Source organism: Aethalodelphis obliquidens, unplaced genomic scaffold, assembly GCF_003676395.1.
Source record: "Aethalodelphis obliquidens isolate GAN/ISIS:26980383/991018 unplaced genomic scaffold, ASM367639v1 scaffold37, whole genome shotgun sequence".
In the NCBI taxonomy this organism is placed as follows: Eukaryota; Metazoa; Chordata; class Mammalia; order Artiodactyla; family Delphinidae; genus Aethalodelphis; species Aethalodelphis obliquidens.
In genome coordinates, this window is record NW_020837981.1 from 11,219,503 (window position 1) to 11,232,145 (window position 12,643).

The 12,643-nt window shown below is 46.7% G+C and overlaps 3 protein-coding genes across 6 annotated transcripts in view; all 3 read right to left on the reverse strand.

The window, feature by feature from the left end:
• ZSWIM8 (zinc finger SWIM-type containing 8) overlaps positions 1-981 on the reverse strand; it is a 14,447-nt gene extending 13,466 nt beyond the window's left edge. For 2 of the 4 annotated variants that reach the window (XM_027129832.1, XM_027129836.1), the window contains exon 1: positions 203-694. In XM_027129832.1, the coding sequence (XP_026985633.1) occupies positions 203-410 (208 nt within the window). In that variant the 5' untranslated portion in view covers positions 411-694. Of the gene's footprint in view, positions 1-202 lie in introns of all 4 variants that reach the window. The other 2 variants (XM_027129831.1, XM_027129830.1) reach the window with 2 other exon arrangements.
• A 1,563-nt stretch (positions 982-2,544) lies between these two features.
• CHCHD1 (coiled-coil-helix-coiled-coil-helix domain containing 1) lies at positions 2,545-3,842 on the reverse strand. Its single transcript, XM_027129876.1, has 3 exons — positions 3,683-3,842; positions 3,439-3,557; positions 2,545-2,843 (listed from the first exon to the last, which is right to left on the reverse strand). Exons 1-3 carry the CDS (start codon positions 3,804-3,806, stop codon positions 2,730-2,732), a joined length of 357 nt encoding a protein of 118 aa, XP_026985677.1. The 5' UTR covers positions 3,807-3,842; the 3' UTR covers positions 2,545-2,729.
• Positions 3,843-8,597: 4,755 nt separating this feature from the next.
• Positions 8,598-12,568, reverse strand: POFUT4 (protein O-fucosyltransferase 4). The gene is made up of 3 exons (XM_027129873.1): positions 11,733-12,568; positions 10,726-11,351; positions 8,598-9,324 (listed from the first exon to the last, which is right to left on the reverse strand). Exons 1-3 carry the CDS (start codon positions 12,438-12,440, stop codon positions 9,177-9,179), a joined length of 1,482 nt encoding a protein of 493 aa, XP_026985674.1. The 5' UTR covers positions 12,441-12,568; the 3' UTR covers positions 8,598-9,176.
• Positions 12,569-12,643: the final 75 nt, after the last annotated feature.

Genomic DNA, 12,643 nt, shown 5'->3' on the forward strand with positions numbered 1-12,643 from the left:
CACACACACACACACACACACACACACACACACACACACACACACACGCAGGTGTGGAGAAGGCAGCCCCAGGAAGACCGGAAAAGCGAGTCCTGAACAGCTCCCGAGCAGGGACAGCTTGGGACAGCTCCCGAGCAGGGACAGCTCTCGAGCAAGGCCGGAGCAGGGCCTGCCCGCTCCCCTCCTTCCAGCTCACCCTCACCTCGCATTCTGGTACCGCCACTGCCACCTCCGCCACCGCCGCCAGTGGGGGAATTGGGCCCCGCTGACTGTTTGCGCCATCCCCGCCAGTTCTGGCAGAGGCTCTCGGCCTCGGAGATGAAAGAACAGAGCGAATCCTCCTCAAAGCGGTCCGAATCCTCGAAAGAGAAGCGCTCTCCGTCCTCCCACTCCGCGAACATCAGCTCCATGGGGCCCGCACCCCCCGGGGCCGGGTCCCCCCCCGCGGATCCGGGGCCTGGGCCGCCGGCCGGGGGCTGTGGGGAGGCCCGGGGCCTGAGGGGCGAGCCGGGGCTGGGGGTGGCCGGGGCGCTCAGGGCGGCCGTGCCGGGCGAGGATCTCAGGCCTGGGAGAGACACGGGACGGGGCCTTGCCCAACTGCGAGGTGTGAACGGGGATCGTGGCCAGTCTCCGAGATTCAAGGCCCGGACGAAGCGCTCGGAAGCCGGGGCCTCTTGGCGGCTGCGGCGCCGCCTCCCCCATCAGCTGATCTGAACTTCCGGCCGCGCCGGCCACCACCACTTCCGCCCTCGCGCGCCCAGGAACCCGAGCCGGTACGCGCGGATATAAGGAACCTGTTTAATTGCTACATTTCCTGCTTTTTTTTCTCGAGCCCACCCCCAGATACCGTAAGAGGAAGCCAACCCCCAAAAGTATACGAAACGACTACAGATCCCAGCAATAACCCGGCGTCCATAATGTCCCGAAGAAATAAGCAGCCGCCACGCATGTCGGGAGTTGTAGGCTGTCAAGAGACAAACACAGGAACCATTGGGTGGAGTTATTGTCCTAACTCCGGATAGGCCCCGGGGCCGCACCACCTTCTGGGAATTGTAGTTCAGAAGCCTGCATTCCAGAAGACTTTTTAATGGGGTTTAATTGGCGAAGCAACAGGAAAAGAAGGCGTTTGATTTCAGGAGATAGTTGCACTGTTTGTCAGTGGGGCCTTTGAGTCCAGGGGTTCCTAGCCTTCTTCTGTGCCATGGGTCGTTTAACAGCCTGGTGAAGCCCCTAGACCCCCTTCTCAGATTGTTTATAAGTAAACAAAAGAATTACAAAGGAAACCTTTTATGTTGAAATACAATTATCAAAATATTAATAAAACAAATTTGTAACATAGTACTTCTTTATTTATACATTAAATAAGATCCAGCATCAAGTGTAATAACTACCATAATATTGAAGTGATGAATTTAAATATTGAGATACTGTGATTTCACATAGGTATTGCTAGTAATACTGTGGTTTGTTTCCCACCGCCCTAATTGAAATGCGCAATTTAAGTTGTGGTTAAAGATAAAATTTTTTTCTCATCCATATTCACAGACCTCTTACTGGGAGTCTATTGACTGTAGGTTAAGAACTTCCAAGGCTAGTACAAAATGCCTAAGCACTGAGCTTCTTCCTAACAGCTTGCAGAACTAGGCAACTGCCCAGTGCTCCACCAATGGGGTATGTGGACTATAGAAAGAGGTAACTGTTGGGGGGGTCAAGGAGGCACGGCCCCTTCTTTATCTTAATAATTATCCCACTGGAGCTTTAAAACCCCCAATGATCCCTTTGTACATTTAAAGGGATGTATGTGCTGTAAAGTACATAGAAAAGGTTAACTCAGTTATGCCTGGAAGGGCAGAGTATACATAAAATGCTATACAACTGTTCTAATATCAGGAGGTCACAAAAGTAAATGCCTTCAGCAGCTAGGTGGATAACTTAATGAGAGAAGTGAACAGGTGATACACAAAGAAGATAATTGCCAATTAAGTCTCAGTCTCATCATTTGGGAGAGTCCTGTGGCCAGATCCCTGGAGAATGGAGACAAACGATAATCAGCTCTACTTGATTAATCTTTATTTCCATGTGGGAATAAGAAACTACGGTTGCCAGATCTTTTGATTTTTTTAAGAAAAGCTAAAAAGTGGGCTTTTTATGACATTTTTCCTATTTTTGAATGTGGCCAGCTAATTTAAAAACAAAATTTTAACTGTGTGGGCCAAATAAAATTCATCTGCAGTACCTCTGGGTCATCAGTTTGTGAACTTCTGATTATTCCCGCAGCACCCTGCAGGGGTTATGCACAAAATAGGTAGTCGCTAAATACTTACAGATGATGGCAAAAAACTCTGCATATAGACAGACTCTAACATCCTTAATGCATCCAAAGGCAAGGGCATTAAATGGTATACAGGACTTCAAATGCAGGACAAGACAAAGGTTTTTGTCCTGCACCTGGTGCAAATTAGGGAGCAAAGACCTTCCAGAGTGTAGGGGAGGACACAAGGTTCAACTATGGTGGGAGTACCTAATCCACAACAAAAGGCCAAGTTCTCTTCAGAGGATTTTATTTCAACATAAAGCATAATTTCCACCCACATAATGATTCCAAAGGGTAAAAGAAAGTGTTTTGCCTCCTACTCTTCAAAGACAGCATGGCAGTGCAAACATCTCTAAAATGCCTCTGCATAGTTCTCAGAAGCTATAGTCCAGTCACTGAAAATGCTTCTCCATTTTCAGCTGACATGAGGTTTGTTAGGAAACCTATTTAACAACTTATTCAATTTCTTGGGGGGTAAACTCCCCAACTCTCCCAGGTCCTCCTGGATTGATCTCACTTTTCGGGCTGCCTGAAAACACAGAACAAAAATTAAAATGATAGCTCCAAAGTTGGCCCTGACCTAAGCTAATAGTTCTCACAACACCCCAAATCACACTAAGGTATTAACCAGCCTGGAGGTCGGTGTCATCTTCCCAGTCCCCTTTCATCAAAAGAACTTGGGACCCAAGAATGACTGTATGGTCTGAAGCTACCATGCCAGCTGGCAATTAAGTCTAGGCTGGAAACCAAACAACCTGTCCTTTACTATCTTTAGTTCTACTTCAGACAATAATGTCTATTTGAACAGCAATTTAAACTCTGCAAAGTGGTTTTCCCATTCATCTCTTCACTTGACACTCACAAAATTCTGTAAGGTGGATACTAATATTAACCTCATTTTGCACCAAGTAAAGCTAAAACCAGTGAAACAAATCGCTCAAGATCACAATGCCTTCAAAACGGTAACCTTTCCCACTTTAGCGTGACTCAGGTAGCTTCCAAAAACTTCCTCACCCTTTTAGAATGAGAGGGACTTTCTTATCTCCTAGCAAGAGACAGTAAGAATCATTACTGTATGCCCCCCATTTTCTTCCCAAAAGGGCACCCCAGGAGTCTCCTGTCACCTCAGCCCTCGAAGCACAATCGAAGAAGTCCTGGATCTCTTTTTTGCACGCTTCGTCGCGGAATTCATTCTGCTTCCAGCAAGCCATCATTACTGACATCTCCGTGATACAAGTCGCCTCTGGAGAAGCAGAACGCGGGGGCCCTCAGTCACAAGGAGACCCTTACCTTCCGGCCCTCCCACCCAGCAGCCCTCTGCACTCCTCCGACTTCCGCTCTGGGGCCTCCACGGCTCCGACTGCTCACCGCCCTTCTCCCGGCGCCGTTCCCCGACACGGTTAGCTAGGATGAGGGGCTTGTTAGGCTTCAGTATGGGCTTCCGCGGGTTTCCAAACCTTGCTAACCGACCCCGGAGGCTGGGCGTCGCCATTGCTCACCGAGCTCCCGGCAGGCTCCGCGGCGCCGTGCGTGACCCTGCGTGACCCCTACGAGCTCGACGAGACTCGGCGACAACGTCTCCCACCCCCACCCCCCGCTCCCGCCCCAGCATGCACCTTTTTCTTTTCTTGGCGGGGTCGCCTTGATGTCGGGTTCGGATCACGGCTGGTGCAGACCCGTGTGCAGGTTAGGAGGAGAGTCTTTGGGACTCTTTTGTGAATCTACGCTGACTCTTGTAGGCTCCGGGCTCTGAAGTCTTGGGGCAGTACTGGGCCGGGAACACTCAGGAAAGAGGCCTGATAAATGGACTCTAGTTTCTGGTGGTAAAGTCTGGATTAGAGGGTGATTGACACAGGCAAGGGCAGAGAGAATGGAAGCGAATCAAAATATAAGAGTTTAAGATGCTGCATTGGGAATGATTTTATTTTAATAAACCTTTAAGAACTGTTGGTTTTGATTACCTTTAGAGCCACTCCGAAGCCGCGAAGAAAAATAGGCTCATTTACTCTTAACAGCTGCTGCTGCTTAGATATCGTTTGTTCATTTGTAGTGATCTCACTGGATTGGGTAAGGTTTAAGCACTTTCTCGCATTCATCGTTTTAGTTAATCCTCTCGCCAATCCTCTGAAGGTACTTAGCAGTACCATTCCTATTTATACACTTGGCCCTTCAATTATGATGCCTAGCTTTAATCAGACTTGGTTCTAAGTTACTTTTTTCCCCCCACCCCCTCCTCCCCACCAAGTGACTTTTAGCTGTTTACAAAACTCAATCCAAAGATGAACCACTCATTCTCAAGGCATTTACACATGAGCTCCAAGAAGTGTCTCTGGTAATGGAAGCATAACTTGGACAAGCTTGTAGTTCATAAGATGACTACTATGGAGAAGCAATATTTAGTGTGTGCTAATCACTTACCACAGATGTTTGGAATCTTCCCATTTATCTCTGCATGACTGGTTCTTTTTCTTCTATTGAGTCCCAGTTCATGTCAGAGAGGACTTCCCTGACTTCCATCCAAACCACCACCAACCTGTTTTATTTTCTTCAGAGTACCTATTCATAGTCTGGATTATCTTGTTCATTTATTGTTTGTTTACAGCCTTACCCCCCAACACCCATTTAAAATGTAAGCATCATGAGAGAAGGGACCTTGTCTATCTTGTTCAGTGCTGTATCCCCAAGGCCTAGAGTAGTGCCAATAAATACTTGTTAAATGAACAAATGTTTGAAATATTTTTGCAAGTCTCCAGCTTTACCATCTTCACCCCAGAAATAAAACCAAGCAGAAGACAATGTTTAAAAAGAAGCCATTTATTATACAAAATTAAACCTGTGATAATCGAAGAAGCAACTCGGGAATAATAAAGGCATCAGCCCCATGCTCCACCCCCACTGCAGCAACACAAATAAAGCTAATTCCTATCAGAACTTCTACCACCAATAACCCCAAGTCTGCTACTGTATACAGAGCAGGCTGGGCCCCAAACCAGAGAAAATTCACATTGCTTGCTTTCTCCACAGAGAAAGTGAAGGCTTTAGTTAGATAGCCATGTGGCTATTCCTGGTTCTGCTTTCCCTTGTAGAAATGTAGCACCTGGTTTTGAATACTTTTATGGTAAGAGGAATAAAGGAGAAAGTCTGGGAAGCACTGACCACAAAGCAGGCATAAGTCTCCAGCCACAATCATTCATAAAAAACTGGCCTACTTTGTACATAAAAGTGCTAAGGTAATGCCAGTGTGAACTGTTGTAATTAGACAGGAGAGGTAGGGATGATTCTACACCTTGCATAACCATCACCTACCCTTTTCATTGCACATAATGAAATTTGAGTCCTAACCTTATTTTGCACTTGGGTAATAATGTATTTTGCACTACATAAACTAGCATCTGCATTTAAATAGATTGCAAGCTTAGAAATCAGAGTCCTGAATTTGGCTTCTTTTGTAAGAGTCCTTACTATATCAAATTTTAACATAATTATTTTCGAAGGTCTGTCTTTCTCTCTTATTCTTTTCTGCAAAAGTCCAAACAGAAAACTTTCCATGCTGTTATGAAGGGCATTTTTTATTAAATAAAATGAAAAAAGGGGAGTTCCCCAGTGGTTGGGACTCTGTGCTTTCACTGCCAAGGGCCCGGGTTCAGTCCCCGGTCCGGGAACTGAGGTCCCACAAGCCATGCGGCACAGCCAAAAAAAAAGGAAAAGAAAAAAGAACCACCCTGGCAGTGAAACCCAGCCTAAATTATAGCTTTGCTTGGCCACATCTTTAGGACCCTAGTTGTTGAAGCATCTCATATATAAACAATATATGAGCACCCCATATATATAAATGTTTATTGCGAGGTCTGTTGCAGAATTTCCATTTTGCAGTATATTATATAGTTTCACGTCAGCCAAAAATGGTAAATTCTCTGTAAATCTTCACCCCATTCCAAGCAGGTGCCATTATTTTTTTAAATAAACACTTGATGTTAGCTTTGATCTAGCTCTAAAGAGCTAGATTTCCTAAATTTAAAAACAAGCTGGTGGGCTTCTCTGGTGGCACAGTGGTTAAGAATCTGCCTGCCAATGCAGGGCACACGGGTTCGATCCCTGGCCCTGGGAAGATCCCACATGCCGCGGAGCAGCTGGGCCCGTGAGCCATGGCCGCTGAGCCTGCGTGTCTGGAGCCTGTGCTCCGCAACGGGAGAGGCCACAACAGTGAGAGGCCTGCGTACCGCAAAAAAAATAAAATAAAATAAAAAATAAAAACAAATAAATTAATTTTTTAAAAAGCTGGTATATCACACACAGAACAGTTTAGCAGTCTGCTCAAAATATTAAAAACGCTCAACATCATTAATCATTAGAGAAATGCAAATCAAAACTACAATGAGATATCATCTCGCACCAGTCAGGATGGCCATCATCAAAAAATCTAGAAACAATAAATGCTGGAGAGGGTGTGGAGAAAAGGGAACAATCTTGCACTGCTGGTGGGAATGTGAATTGGTACAGCCACTATGGAGAACAGTATGGAGGTTCCTTAAAAAACTACAAATAGAACTACCATATGACCCAGCAATCTCACTACTGGGCATATACCCTGAGAAAACCATAATTCAAAAAGAGTCATGTACCAAAATGTTCATTGCAGCTCTATTTAGAATAGCCTGGAGATGGAAACAACCTAAGTGTCCATCACCGGATGGATGGATAAAGAAGATGTGGCACATATATACAATGGAATATTACTCGGCCATAAAAAGAAACGAAATTGAGCTATTTGTTATGAGGTGGATAGACCTAGAGTCTGTCATACAGAGTGAAGTAAGTCAGAAAGAGAAAGACAAATACCGTATGCAAACACATATATATGGAATTTAAGAAAAAAAAATGTCATGAAGAACCTAGGGATAAGACAGGAATAAAAGACACAGACCTACTAGAGAATGGACTTGAGGATATGGGGAGGGGGAAGGGTAAGCTGTGACAAAAGGAGAGAGAGGCATGGACATATATACACTACCAAACGTAAGGTAGATAGCTAGCTAGTGGGAAGCAGCCACATAGCACAGGGAGATCAGCTCGGTGCTTTGTGACCGCCTGGAGGGGTGGGATAAGGAGGGTGGGAGGGAGGGAGACGCAAGAGGGAAGAGATATGGGAACGTGTATATGTATGGCTGATTCACTTTGTTATGGAGCAGAAACTAACACACCATTGTAAAGCAATTATACTCCAATAAAGATGTAAAAAAAAAATTAAAACCCAACAAAACCTTATAGAAGGACAAGATTCTATTATACATAGTCTGTACTGAAGTCATAAGCATCATCTTCCTCTTCAGTCTTTACAACTATATATATATATATGTTTGTAAATTAATGTGTGCATATATACATACATACACACACACTAATTAAACCAGACATATTGATAAGCTATGGAACTTCTCTAGTGATAACTCATTAATACAACATTACAACCAGGGTAGTTCTAAGATCCAAGGTATTCTTTCTTGTTCCACTGCCCCAGAAAAAGCAAATGGTCTCCCTGTCCATTAAGCTGTATGTTTAAACCACAGCAATAGAAGGGTCTGGCTACCTCCCTAAATCTGACTAACAACTTTTTATTTAGCCAGCCACTTGTGATGGCTTAAATGTCTTGCTTCGCTTCTCATGCCCTTGAGCTTAGGTGGGTGGGCTCCATCAAAATGTAGTCTCAGTAAGTACTATAAAGTTGTGCGTTGTAACAGTAATAGAGCGAATGAAGTTGGAATATTTATCCCACTTAAAGTGAAAAGTGCCACAGAATATGGAAGAATTACTAGAGCTATATTGCTGGGCTGTTTTTTTCTGTCATAATTTTCATGAGTTTTGGGGGGAAATGGACTTTTGTAGCATATAAAAATAATAGAAGAGTTCATTAGGCAGACAGAAGAGATCAAGGACTTATAAAAATCTGCACTTAGATTCACACTGGCCTATTTCAACATTTCAAAATCATAGCTTTTTCTGCTGTCATTTCCAGCCTGAGTCTCCATCTCTAATCTAAAATAGAGCAGGACAATTCATTAAATTGGCATGACATTTATTAGCCACTGAATCTTTCTACTCATGAGTGGAGAAGGAATTTCAGATATGCCCTAGATAAGAAGCAAACCAGCAGTAAGAAAAGCTGTCAAATCTACAGGCAGTTTAATGCTGGGGAAAATGAATGTGGGAATGGTGGCAAGGCTACTCCGTCTCCATCAGAAATTGTGGAAAACCAGGAAAGAAAAAGCCATTCAAAATGAAAAGGTTGACATGAAAAGCAAAGTAAATGATATAAAAAATACAACTCCAGAGAGCCAAATACAACCCACCAGGAGTTTTGCTTCACCACCAACATAACAGTTTATAAAGCAAGAGATGAGGAAAGGAGACTGGGAAAGGTACTGAATAATGAATGGTTTGAGGAATAGCACAGTAGTTTTCTAAAGATGCTAAACCTGGCCCATCTTACCTCATTCACAGCCAAGTACTAACGTGTTGTCCCAATCATGACTGAGAGGATGATATGGCTAGAGAAATAAGCAGTTCTTTAAAATTTTTGTTGATCAGCACCTTTAATCAAATGGGTGTTTCAGGCTTCTGGTTCCCACTAAACCAAGAACTGGATGCCTCCATCTCTCCTTGAGGAGAGGCCCTATTACCATAGGCTGAGACCCTGGCTACACATCTTTAGGATAAAATATCAGTAGATATAACTTATTCTTTGAACTCATGGTAAGACAGTGCTCATTAAGAACTTGCGTAGCAGATACCCTTCCTGTCCCATGGTAGAATAAGGACTTCCATCTCCTTAGCTCTATCAAGTTAAGGACTCTTGCAAGAGTAATTAGAGATTTTGGTTCCTTTTCATGAAGATCTCAGTTAGGTAATCCCAAAATTTCCTCTGCAGTGTCTCATTGTTGTGGATCATGGCAGTGAGAGCTTCCCCCTGGTCCAGGCCTTGCCAGTAATCTTGCAGCCACATCTCCTTCCAGCTGAAACATCAAAATGGGAGTTGGATTACGGAACCTCAGCACAGCTGTGAGTCCTACCTTTCTCTGAATGGCCAAAGAAATCTTAAGCAGATACAGTGGTTTATGGCTAGGACGAGGGATCCGCTTTGAGGGAAGGAAATGTGAAGTAAACCCCGTACTAGTCCAAGTGACAGGCAGTAAGCCACAAACACAAATTTATCACACAACACCCCCTCTCCCCCAATGAGTTAAATTTCCTGACTTGCCTGCTCTTGGTCCCTAAATGTGGAGGGAATTAAGAGGCAGGCAGGACAGGGGCCAAACTATGGACACAGTAATCTCCCTAAGAAAAGCAAGGGGGCATATTTAGATGGTTACCTTTTATGTTACACCTATTTCAATAATCAAAATGAAAGTGCAATAGTATCCAGTGTCTTGATGAGACAGAACCTGAATGTTTCTCTTTTTTTAATGTGTTACACTTTTCCTCTGATAAATCATAATATTATGTTCAGCACAAACTAGATACAAATTACTTGATGTAAATTACTGGATACAAATTACCTCCACTCCCAGGAACAAACTGTGCCAGCCCTCTGCTGCCATCCACTGTCCAAGGTGATCTCTGCAGGACATTCTAGCAGCCTCTCTTTCTCACGGCTAATAATCTTTTATCACCCCTCCCCCAACAGGTGTGGTTTGCTGCAAGTGGCTTCAACATTTTCCCACCCCACCTCCCATGCTGACCTTGTTTTCCAATGTCACCACCTTCTGCCACCTACTGCAGTAGCCCCCTCACTTCCCTTCCAATCCACACTGCCCACCATTGTTAATCATCCTTTGAAAGCATCCCTTCTACTCTGTCTAGGACAAACATAATTTATCATCCAAATCAGGGTAATTTTAAGAGTGAAAGGAGGTGCTGTTAATAGTTACACCAGGTTAACAGGTATAAACCCTGATTGTTGCAGACAAACCTCCCTCAGAATACTCTCTTCTGTATCTCTCACCCCCAGCCCCACCATGCTGAAGGTGCTCCATAAATAGCTGAGTTGATTTTCAGGACAGTCCAGCTCCAGAACCTAGTATTCAGAATATGTACAACCTGGCCCAGCTTTGTCTCTCCCCCATTGCTTCCCTGAATGGGCCCTCTGCTCTAGTTGAAGCTTTTTTTGAACTACTGCAAACATTGTTTACAAAAGCTGATTTTTGTATGTTGTTGCCCTGAATGGTATCTCACATCTTTTACTGAGCTTTCGCAGTTTGTCTTATCCCCACAACTAGACTCTTGATACCTTAAAGGCAGAGTGATCCCATGTCATAATTTCCTTATACAACACCTAGTGCTAATTTATTGCCTGCAGGAAGAAAGTCAGTAAATCATTTGATTTGACAGCCACAGGGGACCCCAGCTACCCTTACCTGTCGTTCTCAGGAATCTCTTCCACACTGCCAAAGCCAGGTGTGGGCACTGGGCAGTCCATGTGTGAGGTCTGGGCAATATGAGGCTCAGGGACAGGGATGTCCCCAGGAGAGGCTGCATGGGTCTTCTCGGCATCCAGCCGAGCCAGTTCGTGGTCACAGACGAAACACTCGAAGCCGTTAAGGTAGTTAGGCAGTAAAGGATCATTCACTCCCCACTCCCGCTGCTTCAGACTATCCAGAAGGAACTGGTTGGTGATGCCCCCAGGTTGCTTGTATGCCAGGTATTTCATATATTCCTCATCATTTTTGTCCAGAAAGTCAATAAACTCTGCCAGCTTCTGCGGCGACTCAAAGTCGTCAATGAGGATGATGGAGTGATTGTTGGGCACCCAGTCCCTCACAGAGGGAGAGCCGCGGTACACAGGCACAGCACCGAGGTGCATGGGGCGCCACAGTTTTTCCGTCATGTAGTCGTCACAGATGGCATTTTCGAGGGCCAAATGAAACTTATAGCGGGACAAGAAGGCCAAGAGTTCTGGATCCTCAGTGGTGGCTGTGGCTGTGTCCTGTAGCCGCGGCGTGGGCAGCTCCCGATTCTTCAGGCATTTCCCATATGAGTCCACCTGAGTGGGGTACAGCACGCCGTCAAGAGGGTATGGGTAGCGTATATATGGACATATATACACTACCAAATGTAAAATAGATAGCTAGTGGGAAGCAGTCGCATAGCACAGGGAGATCAGCTTGGTGATTTGTGACCAGCTAGAGGGGTGGGATAGGGAGGGTGGGAGGGAGGGAGACTTAAGAGATATACGGGGATATACGTATATGTATAACTGATTCACTTTGTTATAAAGCAGAAACTAACACACCATTGTAAAGCAACTATACTCCAATAAAAATGTTAAAAAAAAAAAAAAAGATATGGCACGTCGGCCTGGACACCAGGGGTCGCGGCCTCAGCCCGGCGCGCCACCCTCCCCTTCCCGCCCCCCCTCACCCACCGGGATGTAGCGCATGAGCTCGCGCACGTAGCGGTCCCGGTCCGCAGGCACGTCGCAGTGGGACTGCAGATAGAGCAGCGGCGCGTAGCCCCGGCGGCGCCAGTCCGCGCGTTCCGGGAGCGGAGGCGCCGCGCGGCGCAGATAGGCGGTCCCGGGCAGCCACTGCAGCGGCAGCGGGTAGTCCGAGTGACGGCTGAAGGTGGCGGTAAGATTGAAGAGGCGGATGCCCGGACTGTGGCTCAGCAAGAAGTTGTTGAGGGGCGACTCCTCGTGCAGGAGCGCCCAGCTCTGGTGCGCCAAGCGCGGCAGCGGCGCTTCGGACGCGCGGAAGTCGGTGCCGTAGAAGAGCAGTGCGCGCGTCCGCGAGTCTCCCCGCACCCGTCGGTCCCGGGAGGCCACGCACGCGCCGCGCGCGCACTCGATGCGCTCCGAGTCGCCCGGGAAGTGAGGGAACAGCCCTGGGCTCCACCATAGCAGCACCGGCAGGTCCACCGCCTCCCCCCTCCCCGGCCGCGGGGTCCCTGGACCGCGCGCCACCCCCACTGCGCCCAGCGCGGAGGGAGGCCGGAAAACTGCGCCGTCCCACGGCTCCGCCCACTCCACCTCCCCGCCGGTCTCCCCCTCCGCCACGGGCCTTGAGCCGCTGGCCGCACAGACACTAAGCACTCCCAGGGCAGCAAGCACAGCCCCCGTGCGGCCGGCCCCCATGTCTACTCTGACAGCCGAAGCCCCTCAGCAACAGGCCCCACCTCGCGGTGAGTCGCGACGGGACGAGGTCCTACGCCACAGGGGCACATGGCGCATGCGCAGCTCAGTGGCCACCTCAGCCGGCCACCTCGCGGGAGCCGCTAATCCTGGCAGGAAGTACTGCAAGGAAAGTAATACGTCACAGATAAAACGGAGGCTGCTGG